Source organism: Cervus elaphus, chromosome 27 (assembly GCF_910594005.1).
Source record: "Cervus elaphus chromosome 27, mCerEla1.1, whole genome shotgun sequence".
In the NCBI taxonomy this organism is placed as follows: domain Eukaryota; kingdom Metazoa; phylum Chordata; class Mammalia; order Artiodactyla; family Cervidae; genus Cervus; species Cervus elaphus.
In genome coordinates, this window is record NC_057841.1 from 53189668 (window position 1) to 53212463 (window position 22796).

General features: G+C 42.7%; 1 protein-coding gene across 1 annotated transcript; it reads right to left on the reverse strand.

Moving 5' to 3' along the window:
* Positions 1-334: 334 nt before the first annotated feature.
* On the reverse strand, positions 335-20826 carry MEX3C (mex-3 RNA binding family member C). Its single transcript, XM_043889217.1, has 2 exons — positions 19920-20826; positions 335-3380 (listed from the first exon to the last, which is right to left on the reverse strand). The coding sequence occupies exons 1-2, from the start codon at positions 20707-20709 to the stop codon at positions 2155-2157; spliced, it is 2016 nt and encodes a 671-aa protein (XP_043745152.1). The 5' UTR covers positions 20710-20826; the 3' UTR covers positions 335-2154.
* Between the last annotated feature and the right edge of the window lie 1970 nt (positions 20827-22796).

A 22796-nucleotide genomic window follows, 5' to 3' on the forward strand; every position in this document is an offset into this window, starting at 1 on the left:
AGGTGAGTTCAGGATGTTAGTTAACATTAATATGTATAAATCACTCACGATTTTATTCATATTAGATTAAGGGTGACTATGTTGTCAACTATATAAACATGCAACTATATAATCTAAAACTAGCCAAATCTCTAGATTTACTATAATGTGACACTATTTAAAGAAAAAAGCTACATTCGGATAGGAGCATAAGCAGCACATTCCACACCCAGAACAGGGATCACTGGCTAGGGAAGGGGAAACTCTTGTTAAAGGACGTTTTCAATTCTGACAAATAGCAGTCTTCCAGTGTAAACTACTGAATACATGAAAAACACCAAGGAGAATACATTCAAGTTAATGGAAACAAGTCTTTATTAAGTAACTTTTAATATCAGAAAAATAAAACTCTTATAATTCTCTTTACAGCAAATATATAATATCAGTGCTTTGGCCATCTTAAGTTAAAGGCCCTTTATCATAAAATATATGGTTTTAAACTTTACTCAAATTGAATTTATAATCCCTATGACGTCCCTACATATACATAACAAAAGAGTGTAGTAAAATTAGCAAATACTAAACTATATTGATAATTTATCATTCTTAGTTTGTGGTTTTTAGAAACAGTACACGCACCTAATATATGTCGATTCCTTGGCTTATTAGTTGCAGTGTACAATGCAACAAAATACAAAATACATGCTTGGTGAACATTCGTTTGTATCTACAAGACGGCAGCTAAAGATTAGGTTTCAATACTGACATTTAACTATTCTACAAGCAATTAGCATTACATCATAATATGCCATCAAGGCAATTTTTTATACTGAAAAATCAAAATAAAAACCGTTATTTGTAAACTTTTATACGAAATGTAACTCTTCAAGTGGAAATAAAAAATAAAATTTGTCTATTTACTATTCAATACACATAGGATTTCAATTTTTGTTATACTGAGAAAAAAAGCTCTTTTGTGTTGGGAAAATAACGCTTCAAAAAAATAATTAGTAGAAAAACCCACCAGTATAATGTTTTATCCGTTCAATGCCAGCAGATTTGGGAACATACTGAGGATGAAAAGTCACAGACATCCACAGGTGAAATGTAAAAAGTGTATCTTAAAGAAATCTTTCCTTGTGATTGGAAATAAGTTTTGAAATGAAGTAAACTGATTGGAGGTCGTCACAGCTGCTTCTGTAAATATGCTGAGGGCATTGTTACCCCTCTCTCCCTCCCCCTCCCCTAGATTACTAAAAAATAAAAATACATTTATAATGTGCAAGACAAATATGGATTGAACATAAAATGTTTCACATTTTGATCTATAGTCTAAAAATTAATCAATAGCTTGATCAGACTAATGAATGGAATGTTCGTATCCTCAATTATTAGCCAATACAGGTGCACCCCAAAGCCTTTCCTGGAATGGAAAAACCCATTTTTCCACAAAAAGCCATTTCCACATTCACCAAGGGAGGCAATGGGTAGGAATTCACGATCGACACATCTGCATTCCTGCTCCACTGATCAGACCAGCCGGGAGCACTCTGGGCGAGATGAAGGTCAATGTAGCAGTTTTTGTCCCAAATTATAACCAGTGATTGAGTAAACCGCCATCAGCCCTATTATTACCAATAAGTAACCACAATGCATTAAAAAGTTACTTGCAATCCTGCAGAATTAGGCATAAGTTGTTGTAAAATAAAAAACAAACGGACCTGTTTTGTCAAAACTGGCAGTGTAAAGAAGGCAGCCCTGGAAGTGTCTGAGTCATCTGTAATGCCGCGTACCCTCCATAAACTCTTAATGTGGTTAGGCTTTGGGACCCATCATTTGGAAATCTTAGACGTATACATTTTTCTCATAGGTTCACACAACCTATGATAATCTTCACTCAGCCGAGTTGAACGTCAGCTTTAGCAATTCTTACACAAGCTATGTCTCTGGGTCTACAGGATAAGATTAATAATTCAAACCAAACTAAGACAAGAGACCACTTAGGTTTAGTGTTACCATAGCAGCCTTTTATAAGTTTACTAACAACTTTAGCCTAATCCCAATAAAGCCTGATAACAGTCATAAGAATTCATTAGGAAGTTTACTGGGGGTACCATTATACCCATGCCTTTACGAGTCCATATAGAGATATAGTATTTATGTATATATATATAGTTAAGAGTGAATTTGGATTGCCTGAGTAACAGCTGTCTGGCAAACTGGACATGATGGCGTTCTCTTTTCACAGATCTTGTTGGCACATTCCATGCAGAAGAGGTTGTGGCCACATGGAACTAGGGCAGCAATAACTTCATTCTCAAAGCAAATCACACAGTCGTGCTTTCGTCTTGATTCTGGAGGTGAGCTAGAGGTGGAACCACCATTGGAAGAGGAGTAACTATTGGTACCATTAGAAAAAGCAGGGATGTATATTGGAAGGCCAACATGGTTGCCTGTACTAGGTGGGTCGCTCCTAACCCTCCGAGCAAGTGGGTGTTCAATGCTCTCAGGAAATGTAGGAGACAGACGAGGAGTAGATGGCTGACTTCCTCTACGCTGAGTCTTCATGTTACCGGGAGGATCACTCCCAAAGCCAGAGAGTGGGTTAACTGGTTCAAATGGAGTCCAGATAGTTTGAGCAGATGTTGGTAGAGAGTCAAAGGCAGGAGAATCAACTGCAAGGTCTTCTGAGCCTACAGAAGGTAGTGTATCTCCAAACCAAAAGTTTCCTGTGCTAAATGGGCTTGTTGGACTAAAGTCAGCCAGCCTATTGCTTCCAAAGTAGGAATCTGTGGAACCGCTTCCCAGGGAACTGGAACTATCATTTCGATAATTAGAGATCATTCTGGCGCGGCTAGGAGGAACGGGATTGGAGGAGAGCCACGCAGAGCCCAGAGTGCCACCTTCAAAGCTGACGTCGGTACCGTTGTAATGGAAGTCATTCTCTTCGTTGAGTTCAATGTAGTTTCCCGTACGCATGGCAATATGCATTTCAATTTCTTCTCGGGCTCGGTCAACATTTTCGGGCATCCCTGTCACTTCAAAGACAGGCTCCTTATCTCTGCTCGGAGTTACTATGTACGTGTGGGTCTGCTGCTGGATTCTTTTGATGGTTGCTCCTTTGGGTCCAACTACCAGTCCTACCACGCGATAGGGCACCCTGACTTGAACAGTGGTCTGACCCGGCAGATTAGGACTGCATGACAACCCTCCCAGGGCAGGGCCATTTTTGTTTCGAGACGCACGAATCATGGAGAAGTGCTCTGCAGCTGACAGGATTTCTCGTTTGGCCATGGCAACATCTTCTTTCCGTCCAGTGACAACAAAAATGGGCTCTTCACCACGAACCGGTGTTTTGATATACGTGTTCGTCTTGGCTCTCAGCGCTTTAATTTTACAACCTGTTAGAAAGAAAATATTTCATTAAGTATCAACATCTACTTCAACAATATTGATAAAGACAAATTACAGAAAGTTCCTTTCAAGACAGCAGTCTGTTTTGGGGCAGTTTTTCTTTCCCTCTGTAAGTCTGAGAGTATTTCTTTATCACAAAAACTTATCACTAAATGCTGGTAAAGTTTTCCTAGTACCACCATGACTCCTGGATCCTGAGGGGTACTTTCCTGGTGATCTCATTCTCAGCAAAGAGGTGATGCCTCCACTGAAGGCCTTCAATGCAGAGGACAGGCTTATAGTTTTCTTCCTCTTGCTATTAGTCATTGCAAATGATGCATGAAATAGGCCAGCTACACTATGAGTGGATCTGACTTTCAGAACACTAATAGTTTACTACCTTGCAGGGTGTCGGTGGCAAAGAAAAAATATTAACGTACAATGTGAGATGATACCTATCATCTTATTTAATCTATATAACAACCCTAAAGACAAGACTATTACATTCCTTTTATTGCTAAGGAAAATTAAGCACAGAAATATTGTGTAACGTGTCTAAGTTCACACAGCAAGTAAGAAGCAGAGCCAGAATTAAACCTAGTCTGACTTCATAGTCTATAGTCTTTTTCTGTTGGTCCTAGAACCTCAAATTCCACAGAACTATACTGCATGATAAAAGTTCTTCAACTGACTTCCACTTAACTGTCTTGTCATTCTACCTCAACATTATTCTTCCCTCTGTAAAACTCAATTGATGACAATAGCAAAGTGCTCAAAGTGAGCACATTATCTCATTTCTGTTCCATCAGTTGGATTTCAGGCTTAACTAAGAATCAGTTGTCTTTATCCCCATCTGTTTATGCTAACTGAACTCATGCATTAACTAAATTAATAATTACATTTAAAGCAGTGACATATAAACTCAAGACATGGAACTTGTATCAAAATTGATTATTTTAAAAAATTTCAATAATGATGAGTACCTTAAAGAAAAAAAAAAGATGCTGCTGAAGTATGGGTGAGACAACTGTAAACTTCCGGGGTGAAAAAAACTGGCGCAGAGTAATTTTGTATTCATTGTGAAGTTCTTGCTAAATTCCAAAGAAACATACTGGAAATTGTATGGAGAATGGTCATTGGATGTGGTTTTATTGAAGGACTACGCTGGTTGGCAGCCCCATTCTCAAATAAAAGTCTTTGGTTCTAAATCCTAAGTATATTTAAGCTGACTAAATAAAACATCTAAGATACATATGTATAGCTACCCAAAGATTACTTTTTGGAGTAATCAGCCATTACCAGTGCCAACTGTGTAACACTGGAGGTTTTCGAAGAGTAACTTAAGATGCCAGATATACACTAAAGGCATGAGACTCTGGGGTTATGCTTTTCAAAGATCTTAAAGTGAAGCTTGCCAGAACAGATTTCTTCTCGTGACTGTATCATGCTATTCCTAGTTTCTCAAAATAAAGCAGTTAGATGCTACCGAAAAACACACACCACAACCTGAGCAGATCATTTTCTTAAAACTTTTTTTTCCCTGCCCTCAACAAAGTCACAATGTACAAAAACTAATTCTTTCTGGACATCATTCCCAACCTGTGTGACTGCACTAGTACCCTCCACCCCACACAAAATAGGTCTCCTTTCCTCCATTCTTGCCTCACTCCGATCAGTTCTCTACCTTCACTTTAGGTAGATGATGCTTTCTAAAAAAGCACCGATCAAAGGCTCACTTCTTTGCACAAGGCCTTAATGACTCCCTTGTACTGTCAGGATCAAGTCCAGACAGTGTGGCACATGGAAGGTGACCCTGTGCCTGACGACTACACCTCTCTCGCCTTATCTCTGCGCCCCTCTTTCCCCTTTGCTCACTGCTTAAACTCTGTGGTGTGCTTCCACCATATGCCTACCCATGCTCCTTGCTTCCACGATCAGAATGTTCCTTTATCCATGCCCCTTTGCTACCAGCTCTGCTGAATTCCTGATGGCCCTTCAGATTTTAGTTTATTAGGTGCCTCATTCTCTGCGAAGTTTCTGCTGCTTTCCCTGAGTCAGGTTTACCCTAACCTGAAGGTTATATCTGAGAAGACCAGGGGGGTGGGGGTGGGTCGGGTGGCACAGCTAAAAGCAAAACTGCAAGGAATGCACGTAGTGGAGGAACCAGAGGAGCTAAGCAGGGCAGGGTGACAGAGTGGGTTGGGGGCTATCAAGAAATTACTACAATTAGTCTAGTTATGCTGCTGTAGAACACAAAGGTTATCACAGAGCGCCGCTGTAAGTTTATATCCACAATGAACTACAGGATTACATTGACAGTGTGACTTCGGCGTATGGGAAAATCTATACCTGCCTCTGCTCCACCACAGAAAGTGACTTGGAAGACCATAAAACTTCCACATCCACTTATCATTCACGCAGGCTGAATCTAGGAAACTCCCTCACTCAGCAGAGGAGGCGGTGCTTGAGGCCGAGAACGACAATCATTTCCATTGGCCAGTGTGTGACTGATGGAGAGACTCCTAGGAAAGTCTGAAGGGGTGGTGAGAACGCCTAATTCTTCCTATTGCACCCTCAAGGAGTTATTTACTATCATTATTTGGATACATGAGCTTCTTCTCAGCACTACAACCTATCACAGGTTTCTAACAAAGAAGGCCCTGATCATCCTAGAGAAAAACACTTCACAAACTCTATTAAGGACAAAGGGAGAGTTAGTGTGAGGGTAAGGGCCTTTTCAACCCTTACCGCAGTGAACATTAGAAAGCTAAATGAAGAAACTTCTCAAAATGCTTCTGAGAAAATAAGCAATTGTCAGATGAACCTTAGTAGAATACTTTGCTTGATACCCAGTAGGTATAATATTGGAGGGGGGCATGGCAACCCACTCCAGTATTCTTGCCTGGAGAATCCCCATGGACAGAGGAGCCTGGTGGGCTACAGTTCATGGGGCTGTAGAGAGTTGGACACAACTGAGCAACAAACACGCCCATGCCTAAGTCAGATACTCCTGAGCCTCTGGTTGTTACTAATGAGTGTGTGTCTGACAGTCTCACTAGGAAGACAGAGAAGGCAGAATGTGGACCACCTCTGAGATAGGGGTGTAAGATAGCCTACCCTGCCCAAAAGGCCTACTTACCAAAAACAAGGTAAAAAAAACATTATTCACAATTCACATCACAAATGGCTAATTTCTCTTACACAGGTACCCATATACTTACCCTTGTATCTCAAAACACCAAAAACCACAGAAAAAATAGGTAAAAGAGCTCATAGAAAAGGAAACATATAAAAGGCTCTGAATATGAAAATTCCCATTTTCATGTGAATTGAGGTATCATTTCCCACCTATAACACTGTCAAATATCAAAAACAAACAGTGCTAGTAAGAATGGGGGAAAAGCCCTCATATTTAGCTGCAGAGTACAAATTGCTTGAGGGCAGTTCGCACTATCCATCAAAATTACAACTTCCTGTATCCTTCTGCCCCTGCAATCCCACTCACAGAATCAAGTCTGCAGGAATACTTGCCCAGGCACGAATAACCTGTGTATTCCTGTTTATATTAGTGGGAAGTTGGTTCAGCTATGTAAGGGAATACTCTGCAGTCACGAAACTGGGAGACTAAGGGAGACAGGGTAGGAGGGTGACTTAACTTCCCTGGCATACTTTTACATTCTTACAAATTTTGGAACCATACGAATGCATTATTTTTTTTTTAAAGAAATGTTATTAAATTAGAAAAATTTAAAAATTAGAGATGAAGAAGTGACAGATTTTACTAGACTAAATAAGCACATCAATCAGACTTCTGACTAGTTCTGAGATTTAGATAAAAAAAAATTATTAACAGCAGGGTAAATGATTCCATAACCTCAAAGTTGAATAAGGCATTTTAAGTCTAAGAGGTAGGGACTAACAACTGTTTTCTCATCGCTACAAATACACACACGGCAAGCGGTACACCAGACTGTGCAGAGACCAAGAACCAGGACGGCACTAGTGACTTTCATGGTTACCATTTTATTTTGATTTGGAAGTAAATTCCCCCAATAAAAAGTCTCTAACTTACCTCCCTCCTGTAGGAACCCATTTCCCCTTTCTGTATCACTGTGGCTAGGGCTATGATTCACCTTAAAACTCTTTAGCTGCAGCCAGAATTCTGGTCTTCTCACTTCCTGGTATAGCAAAAGGTTGGGTCTGGCTTCTCCAGGGTAAAGAGTCTCTCCCACCAGCTGCCTGAGCAGTTAAAAGGGAGAGGGCCTCTGTTGCTGGGAGAGGAGTTTAAAGAAAAGGAATTGAAATGGTCTTGAGTGTTTCTCAAACCATGGTCTGCAGTAGCAATTTAATAGGTTCCAAATGTTTTGATGAAATATGTGTACATTGACTGCAAAATAAAATGTTCTATTGATGGGAAGTGGCGGGGGGGGCTGTCACAGAAAAGTTTAAAAGCACTAGACTAGACCTTTAAGGCTGCTTTTTAATTCCATGAAACATGTGGAATGATATACTTAGAAGAATCAGATATAGAATTATAGTCTGCAATGTAGATATAATTACAGTCCAAATCAATTCACCTTAAAACAGGAAGATTATCCAGATCACAGGGGTGGGCCTGACCTAATCACAAGTTCTTTGGAAGAGGTTTCTCCAGCAGGCTTCAGAAGTAGTCAGATGTGCTCTGGCTTTTCTGGAAGAAAGCAACCTATGCTTGACCTGCCCATGGAGGCCTCATGGCAAGGAACTGTAGGTGGCCTCTGGGAGCTGAGAGCTAGGAGGAAAATGGAGGCCTCAATCTAGAAACCTTGTTCTGTTCTTTACTTTTATTATCTGCTTTAGTTTTCTAATGCTGCCATAACAAGTTACCTCACACAGTGCTTTCAATGTCACAAATTTTTTATTTTACACTTCTGACATGGGTTTCAACAGGGCTAAAATCAAGGCGTTTGCAGGACTGTGTTCCTCTCTGGAAGCTCCAGGGAAGAGCCTGCTCACTTGGCTTACTGGTAGAACTGACTTGTTATCATCACAGGACTGAGCTCCCGATGTTCTTGCTGACTGTCTGCTGAAGGCCATTCCCCACCTCAGGAGGTCACTAACATAGCTTGTGGCCCTGTCTCTCCATCTTCAGTCAGCAATGGGGACTGAACCCTTCTCGTATCTGACCTAGCTGGGAAGTTCTTCTGCATTGAAGGACTCATGTGATTACACCGGGCCCACCCAGCTAATCTCAGATAACCGTTACACCTCAAGGTCCATACTCCACATCTGCACAGTCAGGGTTTCCAGGGATAGAGGGTATAGGCATCTTCAGGGAAAGGGGGTTTATTCTGCCTACCACAACACCAATTTTCTGTTCCTCCAATTTTATCCATTCTTCCAGGCTCCTGGCTTTTAAGCAAAGTATTGGATTCAGAAAAATCTGAAACCCTAACACAAGAATAGTGACCCACTGTCCAGAGCAGTAGTGAGATACAAGTACAAGAAAAGTTTGGGGATCACAGGCACTGAAGTAGGGTGAAGGGGTAAACTACTGATAAAAATCAAAACAGGTCAAAAAGAAATATATAAGCCAGGGTGTTGATGCAGACAGGGTGTTTATGTTGAGAGATGAGTGATTTGGTAAGAAACTGACAAGTGAACCTGGTCTCCACTTGTCCTATGGGATGTGGCTAAGTGTTCCTAGCTAAACCATTCCTTCGGCCCAGAACATCCACCAGCCTGATGCTTCAACTTACCAATTCAAGTATCAAGTTCCCTAGAAAGGTGCAGGTGGCTAATTCCAGGTGATATACAGAAACTACAATAATTTCTGCTCTCCAGGAGCTGACAATGTAGAAAGGAAACAGTCATGAAAACAATACTGATATAAGGCAACTGCTTTAATGAAAACAGGCATACAAAGCAATGCAAGTACAGAAAAAGGCAGGGCTTTACTGCTTACAGTGGAGAAGGAAATGGCAACCCACTCCAGTGTTCTTGCCTGGAGAATCCCAGGGACGGCAGAGCCTGGTGGGCTGCCGTCTGTGGGGTCGCAGAGTCAGACACGACTGAAGCGACTTGGTTTGGCCTTATTGTTTACAGAAGATGAAAGAAGGCTTCAAATGCATTTGAACTTAGGTTTGAAGAAAGTAGTTCTGCCAGGTGGAAAGGAGAGTCAAGAGAACTGCAAGTGCCAAAGCAGGAATCAAGAGCCCAAGATGGCAGCCTGGATACCACACCTGGCTCAGTGCTGTGGGAGCTTTAGGTCAGATGGGGGATGATTTAGTTTAACAAAGGCATGGGAGTTAAAATTCTGTCTGGTATGTGCAAAGAACTTGTTTTGTTTTTTAAAGAAAGGAACCCCAAATGCTATGGGAAGTGTTGCTGATTTTTGACAGAGGGTTTTGTTTTCCAGAAATCAAATTCATTATATTTTCCACTCATATTTCATAAATTAGCTACAAATATAAGGTGATTTAAGAAAGCTAAAACCCTTATAAACACACCAAAACTAAGGTCTATATATTTTCACTTTGGGTCATCCTCAGGTATATCTTTCTTCAGAAATTTTCTCCAAGAGGTTTTATTTTAAAAGGGAAACGCGTGTACATGCATATACACAAACATACCTGCTTTAATAAAAGTAGGGAGGGGAGAGTGAAGCAGTTCTTTTTATCTTCAAGAAAATTAGAATGCTGGGCTTGATATTAAAAATTACCTCCCCATCCCACCTCCCTTTCCCCATCCTTCTCCTAACTAAGTGGCATCACCTACATTCTCCCAGACTTCATCATCTCCTAAATGTGCCTGGCTCCTCCTGTCTCTACTCAGATATTTCCCTAAATAATCTGGAAAATCCTCGTAGCACTGCCCCCTCACCCTGTATCTTCTGAGTAACAAACACAGTCATTTGGAAAAGATGAGACTGTGTGTTGAAGGCTCTATGAACTCAAGAATAATACAAATATGGATATGACTATTACTATTACAGCTACAGCTTACTAATACTATTCCAAGGTCTAGTTTAAAGGAAATGTAAGGAGCAAAAAACTGATTATCTGCTGGACTGGGCTCTAATCTACCACCAGTTTGCTTGTGGTTTTAATGTTAGGTCATTCAACCTCTAGGTCCTTTCCAATGCTTTTATTTTTGACCAAGTCCCTCTTCTCCTGGGACATACAAAATCACTTCTTTCTGAAAGCTATAAAGCACGTGGGACAATCTCACATGTATACACATCTATTCTTCCTTTCCTCAAGAAAAGTAGGTTGAGTAACAGCTGGAAGCACAAGACTTTGAACAGACCATCACTAACCATCTTTGTGAGCTCTAACAGGTCACTAAACCTCTCTCTCTCCTTGGGTGTGTGCTAAGTTGCTTCAGTCATGTCTGATTCTTGGCAATCCTACGTACCACAGCAGGCCAGGCCCCTCTGTCCATGGGATGTCTCAGGCAAGAGTACTGCAGTGGGTTGCCCTGTCCTCCTCCAGGGGATCTTTCTGACCCAAGGACTGAATCTACGTTTCTTATGCTCTCCTGCACTAGCAGGCAGGTTTTCTTTACCACCCGCCCTGAGGCCCACCTGGGTGTCCTCGGAAGCCCAGAAACTGTAATGAAAGTTCCTTCTCTCACTTGGTTGTTGCAAAGATTAAATGAAATAACGTATTAACAATACTCATCACAGTGCCTATTATTCAGGTAGGTGCTTAGTAAAGGACAGCTTTTTAGGCTATCAAGCCCCTCTCCCCTCTCCACCCCCACCACTTCAAGTGTTTCATAAGTAAATGGAGCCAAAAGGATTGCCTTTGAAATAATAAACTTGTAATGCATTTTTCAGTTTTCAAAACTTTCCTATATTTTCATTTAATCAGCATAACAGAGTGATGACTAGCTTAATAGCTTTAGGAAATATAGGAAACAAACTGAAAGAGATTAGAAAGATCTCCCAGCTGGAAAGCCAGACCTCAACACACATTGTCTCCACACTCCTCCATACTATTTTTCTCTAAAAGCATTAGAGAAACACATTATTTTATATGTATATTTCATGATATATTAGAATTAACAAGGGGGGATCAAATTCTTTAATGATTGTACATATAAATAAGACCCTTTTCCTCTTGGAATAATCTTGACAGACTATTCAAAAGCTCCTACAATTTTATAGGGACTCGATTTTTCAGTATTATTAGCTTCAAGGACTGGTGAATATCAGATAAATCGAGTAAGAGAGTGTTTCTTACACACACAACTTAACTCAACATTTAAATAAACTGTTTAGATAACAATGTAATAGATTCCTAAATGTACAATACAGAGATAGCTTTCCTTTCCCTGCTCAAGGGTCCTTCTTGTAGCCCCAGTCAAAAATTGCTGAAATTTTCTGTTAAGAATACAGTTTCACATTAGACATCACTTCTTCAACACTTCTGTTTCATTTATGTGACTTTTTAGATTTGCTCATTACCAGTATTCATACGGACATATAATGCTCTAAATCAAGTAGCATCTAGAACAAATAGATCCAAACAACTTTTGGTTGACTGACTCCTCAGGTAAAGGGTTAGAGATAAAGGCAAGAGGGAAGAAAACCTCACAATATGAAAACTATAATGATAAATACTAAAATGGCAAGTCTGTAGTCCAATAGTTCAGTTCAATAAAATAAATAGCAAGTATCTGCTATGTTTCAGGTAATTTAACTGAGATTAAGATGACTGAGATTCAGTTCTGCCCTCACTGACCTGTATCCAACTTCAAGCATCAAAAGGATTTGTTGACTATATGTGTTCATGTACAGATATTGATCTATCATTTTCTTTTCTTATACCGTTGGCTGGTGGCGGTGTTCAAGTCCTCTATATCCTCGCTGCTTTGTCTGCTTGTTCTACCACTTACAGAGTTGGGAGCATTGAAATCTCTGATTCTATTAGCTTGTGACCCTGGGTAAGTTACTTACATCTCCATAGACCTATTTCCTTATCTGTATGGTGCAATAAGAATCGATCAAATGAGATGACATACAACTTGATACATTTAAATGTTATTTTTAAAGAAAAACTCAAATGAATCGATTTTCTCTAGGAAGTTAAAAACATTAAAAAACCTTTAAGTCCTAAAGATAAAACTTATATTTAGATTATTAAAAATATGTTTAAGATATTAATTTTACAAAAAAAAAACTCGGAGGAGATATGTCAAAGTCAATCTAACTGGTAATTTTAAATCTGGTTTACTTTCACATGATTCTAGGCACTCTTCTTGGACAAAGATAAGAATATAAGGGTTACAGGAGATAATCTAGTCCAATCTCACTTTATTTGTGGAGAAAACTGAAGCCAAGAATTGTCCAAAGTTATAAACTAACGACCCCGAAATACCCCAATTCCCTAAACACGCCACTTTCTCAACCTGCCTTCTTTTCCCAGTTGATTCTTAGAAGCGGAGAATTCCCAAAATATATGAGGTAATTTTAAAAACAGAGGTTTAACTAAATTTAAAATCCCCCCCTCTCCTTTTTCACTTAGTTTAGACAAGAGGATCCACATACGCAACAAAAAAGGGCTCCCATTTGGCCTTTCACTAAACCTGTGACACCCAGAAGAGGGTGTAAATTAGCGATGAGAGGTAGAACAATTTTCCTAACTGGGGATTTTAAAATTATGTTCATGTCCATTAGTGAAGTTGCTCAGTCATGTCTTACTCTTTGCGACCCCATGGACTGTAGCCTACCAGGCTCCTCCCTCCATGGGATTCTCCAGGTGAGAATACTGGAGTGGGTTACCATTTCCTTCTCCAGGGGATCTTCCTGACTCAGGGATTGAACCCAGGTCTCCTGCATTGCAGGCAGACACTTTAACCTCTGAGCTACCAGGGAAGCCCATTAGAGGATGTTAATAGAAACTTAGAAAGCTTTATGCTTATCTTCAAGTATATCTGCAGTTCATTAAATAATTTTCTTTATTATTTTAAGGCCCAGTCTTATTTCATGATACCACTTTACTTATGGTCAAACCAGGTTTCCCTGCATAAAATGAACTGCAGTTTCTGCTCACTGGACAAAGGCAACAAGCCATGCCCACATGAATTCTTCTTAAATCCTGAACCCTGGCATGAAAGAGGCAGTACAATTATGCAGTGTAACTTAGAATTCTCAGAATCAATTACTGAAATAAAGACTCAAAAGGATTCAAAATAACACCACGCTGTACATGTTCAATTTAGTACAGCTTGGCTTGATATTACTAATGTTAGAAAATCATTTTAAAAGCTTAAATATCAGATGTAATCATTATAAATGTCTATAGAGTATCTAATGGTAATATGGGGAGAATAGTTAAAGAGTAAACATGCAACATGGTATATAGGCCATTGGGAAAGATTAAGATGTAGTTTGATAAACATATCATTTTAGAATCACCTGAAGATCAATGAGGTTTTAAAATAGATTATTCATAATCTCTTTGGAGTTTCCTAAAGGAGTTTGTGTTTTTGTTTTTTTTGACCACAGCATGTGGGTTGTGGGATCAGATGAGCCCTCTGTAGTGGGAGCCCAGAGTCTTAACCACTGGACTGCCAGGGAAGTTCCTCAAGGAGTTTTAAACTGCAAACACACTTCCTATTTAGTATCTTATGAACATTTTTATCTCTTTTTTTTCCATTTTGAGTTTAAATTACAAATGCTATTAAGGCATAAATTACATTAAAAAAATTCTGCCACAATCCCATAGACTTTAAAAAATAATACTGTGATAGTCATCATGGCTGTTCATGAATATTCTGGCTCTCTCCTGTGGGCACATGATTGTAATGCAATTTCTCAACCCACTTGAAGTTAACAGTGGCCAGATAACTTGTTCTGATTAATGAAATATGAGTGGATGTGATCACCACGCTACTTCAGGTCTAATATTTAAAGACTGTTGTGTGCTATGCCACCGTCTCATCGTTCAGGCACAGAGAGGAAGGCCAGCCAACACTTGAGATGGTGGCAGCTTTGTTGGTCTAAGACCCTGAATGACCAAAATGAGCAGAGCCCTTGTGAAAAAGAAATAAGTCACTGGTCATTTTAATACTGAGATGTTGGGGTTCTTTGTCATTACAGCATCATTTATGCCTATCTGGATAGAAGTTCCATGTGTCTAACAGGCATTTAGATATCAGTTCCTTTCAGTTCTGTCACATTAGAAGGATACAGTAACGTGTGAAACTGTCTGCTAAAGCAGAGAAAAGGTGAATGAGATTAACAATTAATTTCAGATTTAACTTAACAACAGTAGTATGTACTTATCACTTAGTTTCATATATGTCAATTTATTTGTTTACAATTCACAGTCCCTAGAGGTACTGTAGATATACCTATACCCAGCTGAAGAAGAGGAATCTAGATCCTAGGGAGTTTAAGTGATTTGTCCAGGGCCACAAAGTGACTTACTGCCACAGAGTAATCAGAATTTAGGAAGTTTAACTTCTGATTGCTATCTCTTTCCAACACATCACAGCTGAGCAAGGACTGCTACGGGCAGTATGGGACAGTTTTCAACATATATTTTTATAGTAAAACATATATTCTAAAATAATTTTTGTCTTCAATTTAAGACACAAGCAACAAATTCTTCCATCTGTGCAAATATTAAATTCATTCAAAACCAGATCCACAAAATATTAAGCACGATCTTATAACTAAATTCCACCTTTCCTTGAAAATGTAAGATGTAAGAACTGTCTAGAATTCCAACCCATAGACATTACTGGAAATCTTCCTTGAAGAAATCTCTATAGGTCTCACGTACTTGACTCCCTGCATCAGTTTTAGGTCACTGGCATTTCTACCAGAGGGCAGAAAACACACCCTTGAATTACCACTTTATTTTCCACTTCCTCCTTAGTGAATCAAAATAGTTCATTAGTTCAATAAGGCAGGAAGAAAAGGCAGTGGATTCCCCACCCATTTGCAAAACAATTAAGGTTCTAGAACTAATATTAATTATTATTTGGATCTTAAAGTCTAAAAAAATGACAATGTTTAATTTTTAAAGCTAGCATGTATATACATACAAATTAACTTTCTGAATTATAAATGACAGCGAATTTCTAGTTAGACATAACAGAAGCAGAATGTTAGAACAATACTTGTGCCTTCTGGACACCAAAATTTTATTAAGTAAATTAATTTGGATAGTGATGATGATATTTTAAGCTATGCATATTAGAAACACAGTATCCTAAATCATGTTTGGGATTGAAATTGACCCAAAATATTATTCCTGAGCAAAATGCTTAATACTGAGGCAGCAATGTAGAATTGAGAACTTTATCCCCATTATCAAACAACTGATCTAACCCCAAGATCCACTACCTGAGCAAGATACCTATTAGCACCTCAGTTTCTATGTCTGTAAAATGGGGATAACCACCTATCAGAGTTAAACACCAGGTAATACAGTACCTGAAACTGGGAATGCCAACAACCCTCCTCCCAAAAGAAAAAGACACTGTGCTTTAGCATTATTCTGAAACTATTTCTCCTCATGAAATAGATATTTCTTCTTAAACAGGGAATTTATGTACAATACCAAACTTTTTCTTTTTAGAACCTGAAAACTTGTTCCATCCTAGGAAACTGGGGAAAATTTTCTCGAGGATGTGTCATATTACCTGTTTTAAAAAGTGGCAATATACACAATCACTGGAGATCAATGGAAACAGTAGCTCAATAAAGAAAAAAAATTTCTAAGGAGGTCTAGCTCAGTAATAGCCAAACCAGGGTACAAGAAAAGTCATTGGAGTGCAGGAAAAAAAATCAAAACACTCCAATTTCCATCTTTAACTCATCCTTTTAAATTGTTTACATGTTTTAAAAATGTATAGCATATCAGCATATGTATTATTCATAAATATTCACATATTGAGATTATCAACTTAAATATTTTTTTGACAGAGCATACAACAAAAAAAAGAGGCTTCCCCAGTGGCTCAGCAACAAAGAATCTGCCTGCAAGGAAACGCAGGTTCCATCCCTGGGTCAGGAAGATCCTCTGGTATAGGGAATGGCAACCCACTCCAGTATTCTTGCCTGAAAAATCCCACGACAGGGAAGCCTGGTGGGCTACAGTCCAAAAAGGTCGCAAAGAGTCAGACACAACTGAGCTGCTGAGAGTGAGCGCGCTGTGCGCGCGCGCGCGCACACACACACACACACCCCACCCACCCACCCCCAGAAACAGCTTTTCTCAACTAGGTTAGAGAACACACATATACCATCAAGGAAATCACTCATGAAAACAGTTAAAGATGTACATTAATCTTAAACTGTACTATAAAACCTTGGGTTACAAGTCTTTAAAACAAATGAACTTATGACATTCAACATTTATTTATACCATCGTTAAGTAGAGTTGTACTTTAATTCATTTTTCAGTCTAACTGGTTCTCAATGACTATACAAATTGGAGCAAAGTCCACTGACTTAAACGTCCTGTTAACCACTGTGAATGTATCTTGCAGGTACTACATTTTAAAAAAGTTAGGTCTTAAATCTGTTGTCAGGTTTACTTTTGCTGTCTATATTCCAGAACTTCTTTGATTATCAACAACCCTCTTTAGTGCCTGACTTTTATTTTACAGTACTGTTGGTTTCAAAATGAGATGCAAACTTAAAAAGGGGGACCAATTTAACATTTGCAAATGATTTAACCTTCAACATTTGCTGCTGGGGAGTATAAATATGAGGTCAACACTGACAACTTTCATCGCTATCAAAAGCAGTAGTTTGTTTTTCTGAAAGACACTGAAACTAGAGGCCATCTACAGGAGTTGCTAGTCTATATGACTCAGAATTCCATTTGTCCTACTCTCTGCTTCAGAGCTGAAGTCACAGATGTCTCCATCTGTGACATAATTATTTCCAAAACCAATTAAGAGATGTCAAACAGAAAATTATGACTTCAGGTAATGAATAAAAATGGCAGGAAGGGATAATTCTTAAGAAGGAAAATTCTGTTCCAAAGCAAAAAGTAAATGAAATGATTTGCCCCATTTATTCACTTAGGGAAAGGGAAAATTATCACACTGTAAAAGGATGCAAACATTAGAAGTTGCCTGGTCCTCTGTGCGAGTGGGAAAATACAGGTTTTATAATGGTGCAGCTGAAGTTGAGGGTGGCAAAGGGGTCAATGATCCACTAGTTGAATGGTTCAGAACAGGAAAAGGGTAAAACTTTTTGCTCTTAAGATAAGATAATCTTGAGAATGATGACATACTTTTAACAGTACTGTCAACTCTGGGAAAATATTAAGTGCAAAAGAACAGTCAGCAATTTGTCTCTATGTCCTAAGACATAAACAGACTCACATTTCCTTATTAACTAATAAGCTCTGCCTTAAGAGGAAAAACTAAAGACTTTATTTCATTGCTATAATTTGGTGCAAGATAAAAACCTGGAATTCAGTTTACTTTTAAATAATAGATTGGTATAAAGGTAATTGCCTAATTAAGGGCCATTTTACCATGCTTTAAAGGGTATAATGCAGAAGACAAAAATTCATATTAAACTAAAAGCTATCAGTATCTTGTCCCTTAGTAAAACTGGCCTCTAAGCATTTTCCTTTGTTGTCCTAAACTGTCACCATAAGCAAACTGAAGCAACTTGTGCTGAGGAAATTCCAGCCTAGAAGGGCCTGAACACACACCTTGCCATCACCTGTTCCCCACTCTGCTAAGTATCAGACTCTAAGTATCAAAACAAACAGTCCCCCCTCACAGCTTTCCAACCATACCTAGTGATTATTTCTCCACACCTATCCTCACCGTGTCCCTCAGTCTTTCTTCCACCTTCCATTTGTTAAAGTCCTATCCATTTTCTCCAAGGGCCCCTCACAGCTGATACATGTACGGACTTTGTCACACACTACAGTTAATGACATTAATTACAGATTAGTGCCACTCCGCTGTTTTTAGTAGACTGTTGGCTTCTTAAGGGTGGCAAGTTAGTTGGAACTAATCTCACATTCCCAACTGCCATAAACTCAAATGCCTGGCAGAATGTAAGCTTGATATATAGCAATTCCCAGATGCTGTTAATGGAATAACCAACTCATTCTGGATCTATAATTTGAGATGTTACAATTTTATCTTATGTGAGGTGAAACAGTTCTTTCTGGGACTGGCATCTTCAGTACTGCAAAAACAAAACAAAAAAACCCAAAAAAACCCAAAAAGGCAGGCAAAATTTATTCACCAAGCCATGGGAATAAACTCTTAAGGGAATGGCATCAGCTTTGAACACCGTCTTTAAGTACCAGGCAGTTTGAAATATGCTATCCCCTCCATCCAGATTTCAGATGGATGGATTTTCATATTAAAATCCTAGGGGTAAGAAATGAGCCAACTCTGATATTTGAAACCACCATTTCGACAGACCTTATTTATGTGTACTTTAGACCACTTGGGAAAGATGAGATCATTTAAGCAGCAGCGCCATCATTTCTTTTTATTTGACCCCAACAATGCTCTCAACCTAACAGTAGACAGACATGCATCAACCAGGTTCAATCATATTGTAGTAAGTCAGCTGCAGAGAATATTCACTCCTTCAATAAAGCGGGGGAAGCTACACTAAAGAGCATAGGACCTTCCCTAAAAATGTCGGATAGAGAGGTACTCTGGGCATCCCCCTTCCCCCACCTCCACAAATCTACTCCTGGAATCTGAGACATAGGTCCTTTGTCTGAACAATGTGGGAGGAGTCTGTCTGCAGTACTGGTGTGCTGGCAAGTGAGGAGAATCTACTGAAAACTGTATGAACGCACAAAGTTCCTTAACTCAATTACTTTACTGTCCAATTTTCCTTCATTGTGTACCCTAAAGCGTTCTAAAAGGTAGCCACTCTGTCCTTTCGAGAGTTAAAATGTATCGAAAAGAATACCGTAAGATCGATCGACAGAGTTAGCGAAGAAGCTAAGTTTCTGAACAGCGAGGTGGTGGGGGGGGGGGGGGGGGGGGGGCGGTGGCGGTAAGAACGACCACTTGAACATCCCCTCATCCCTCGCGAATGAGCTCCCCCCCGCCACCACAAGCCTCCATTTCTGTCAATTTCTTCTTCCCAGCAAGCCGCTGAAAGGCAGGCTGAGAGCTTTTTACAAAGACAGTAGTCGGCTGCGCAAACTTGCTATCTCGAAGCTTTTCGTGCACGACACCGAATCCACCGACCCGACCTTTTACCACCTCAGGTTGTTTCTGGTGTCACGCCAGCCGGGGTGTTCCAGGAATACAGCCCGAGTCAAGGGGACACCGCCGGGCTCGGTGGCTCGAGAAACTTATCGCCTTGTACCGTGCAGGAGGAGAGGGATACCGTGGCGGGGGGTGGGGGAGCGGTTCGCAAGGTGACCCATCTCCTCGTCTCTTAGCCCCTCGGGTTCCTCCCATACCCCTTCCCGGTGGACCTAGGGGCCTCACCAAGTTCGCCTTTCCAGCCCCAAGCTCCTTTCTTTCGTCTCCCCACTCATGCCCGGGGCCCAGCCCGGCTGGACAGCCCCCCCCCCCCCCAACCCCCTACTCGCACTCACCCTGGCGACCGACAATCTCGGCGACATGCTCGGAGCTGGGCACCGGGACGCACTCGGTGGTGTTAACGCTCTTCCTCCGGAGCAGGGCCGCCTGCTCCCCGTTCAGGGCGGCCGCCGCCGCCGCCGCCGCCGCCCCGCAGCCGCCGGGGCCGTAGGCGTGGGACAGCATCGCCGCCATCATGCCCTGGGCATCGTCCCCTCCGTAGAGCACCCCCGCTGCCGCCGCCGCCGCGGCCGCCTCCCGGGCATCGAAGCCGGCGGGGGGCAGCAGCACCGACCCCAGGGACCCGCCCGGGATCGGCTGGGTCTGAGAGGCGGCGGCCGCGGGCGGCGACAGCAGCAGAAGGGACGGCCGGCCCTCCTCCTCTGCCTCCTCCAGCTCCTCCTCCTCTAGCAGGTCTCCGTCCAGCTCCGCGTCCTCCCCCTCCTCCTCGTCGTCGTCGTCGTCGTCGTCGTCCTCCTCCTCCTCCTCCAGCTCCAGCTCGGCTGCCTCCGAGACCCCGGGTCGGCCGGGCGGCGCCCGCTCCTCGGGTGACGGCCCCGCCGCCCGCCGGGCCGGGCCCTGCGCCGCCGCGGCCCGGATCGCCGGGGCGCCGGGATCCGCCGGGCTGGGGTCGTCGAGGCCCAGGGCGGCCAGGCGTTCCCTCAGCAGGAGCCCGTCCCCCTCGAGCTCCGGGCCGCCCGCGGGGGGCGGCGGCGGCGGCGGCAGCGGCGGCGGCGGCGGGGGCGGCTGCGGCAGCGGGGCCGGGGCCGCCGCCAGGGCCAGGGCCGCGGAGCTGCCGCTCGGCATCGCGGCAGCGCGCTGTCAATGGCGGCGGCGGCGGCGGCGGCGGCCGCGTCAGGCGCGGCGGGCGGCGAGCCCCATGGCGGACAGGGCCCCGGCCCGGCTCAGCGCGCAAACACTTTTCCTCAGGGGAGGCGGCGGGGCCGAGCGACCCGGGCCGAGCAGCGCCAGGGCCGCCCGGAGAGCGGAGAGGGCGGGGTGGAGGGGCAGGGGAAGGAGGCAGAGGCAGGTAACTAGGTGGGTGGGTGGGGACGGCAGCGGGGCGGGCTGACGGAGGTTCGGCCGCGGCTCCCCTCTCAGGGATTCTTTTGTTTCATGGCCTTAACCAGCCCCCGGCGCGCGCGGCGGCGGCGGCGGCGGCGACGCCCCACGCCGCTCTCCGAATGAAGCCGGCGCGCTCTGATTGGCCGCTTTTAATCTCCGGGAGCCCGCCCTCTCCTCCCCGCGGCCTTCTAACTCCTGTCCCTAGCCCCACCCCCCCCACCCGCTTCTCGGGCCCCGCCCCGCTCCTCCCCAGAGCTTTCTGATTGGGTGACTGGGACAAGCCCGCCCCTCAAAGCCTTCTCCGTCCGTCCTCTGCCCACCCCCCCCCCACCCCGCCCTCCCCGTTCCCTACTGGCTCACGAGGAGAGGGACTGTGATTGTTCGCTTTACACGTCACTCTTTGTGACGTAGCCGGGTGGAGGCGGGGCGAAAGCAAGGCCGCCGAGGGCTGAAGCTGGAAGCCTTCTGGAGGGGGTTCTCGCGCAGGCGCGTGCAGTCCAAGCGCACACCTGGCTGTCTGCGGTCCTGGGCATCCCTGGGGCCCACCTGGGTGGGGTCTTTCAGCTCCCAGTGGAGGGGGCTTTGGAGGTGTAGCGTAGGCATGGGCCTGGAGGGCATGGTTGAAGAGGTGATTTCCCTCTTTCAGAGTAAGGGCCTAGGGAGAGTCATTGAAGGAGGAGCCAGTGAGGTGTCCTCCTATCCAGCCGCGGGGGTGGTTTCCTGAGCCGCGTGGCTCCTGGGCCTTCCCTGCACCACCCCGGGAAGCTCCTCCTTCCCGGGCGGGGCCCTCCCACGCCCTGCCGGCTCGCCTCCCTATACCAGCCGGGGTGGTTCCATCAGGAACCTTCAATGCTGAACTCCAGTTCTTTGGGGGCTTTTCTTCCTCCAAGACGTTCTTCGCACAGTATTGTCCGGCTGACACCACACAGTGGCTATCTTTTAGAGGGATTTATTTTTAAATGGTTTGTTAAAAACAAATCTTATTACTTTCCTTCATCTCGGGCTATGACTGTCATCCCCCACTCCCTTGCTCCCCTTTCCTCCCCTCCCCCCCCCGTTAGAATCTCCTCAGGGAGTCTTCCCCAGGTTAGTCTTAATCACCAGCGTTGTCTTATGAAGGTAGAGTGTGAACAGCATGATGTAATTTTAAGGTTTCTAGTGTCACCGTTATAAAAGAAGAAGCAATTTTAATAAATATGAGTTCAGTATATTCCAAATATCATTTCAAGATGCAATCGATATAAAGTTACTAATGTATCTTATAATTTTTTTCACGCTAAATCTTTGAAAATGGTATTTTGCATCAGGATAGCTCAATATTCACTTCATGCTGGCCGTATTTCAAGTACAAGATAGTAGTGTTAGACTTCTTGAATTCTGAATTATAAATTGATACCCTATTTTGGATTTATTATATCTTGTTCCCTGAAACTCGTTTCTTATTATGAGCTTGAATGAGTGCCTACTTTTCTAAATTGCCTGAGGTGCTACAAAGACAGTCTAAGAGAAGGCTAAGGTTTGTGTTCTGTTGCTCTATTTTATACCCTTCTATCCGTGTACACAATTCTACTTCAATTTATCCACCCCTCTGGGAAATGGAGTATTTCCTGCCATATCAATAGCCAGGGTGTCACAGTTATCAGCAATTCTAGCTCTCCAGGGCAACCAGGAAGCAGAACAATACCTGCCATCCGGCAACTGTTAGGCTGCAGCCACTCCCTATGGTAAGCCCTGAGGAAAAGCTCAGGGTACTAGCTCCAGATAGGTAAGATGGATGAATGGAATGATCTCAGTGAGCCCAGACTCTTGCAACTTCCTGTACATAGAAA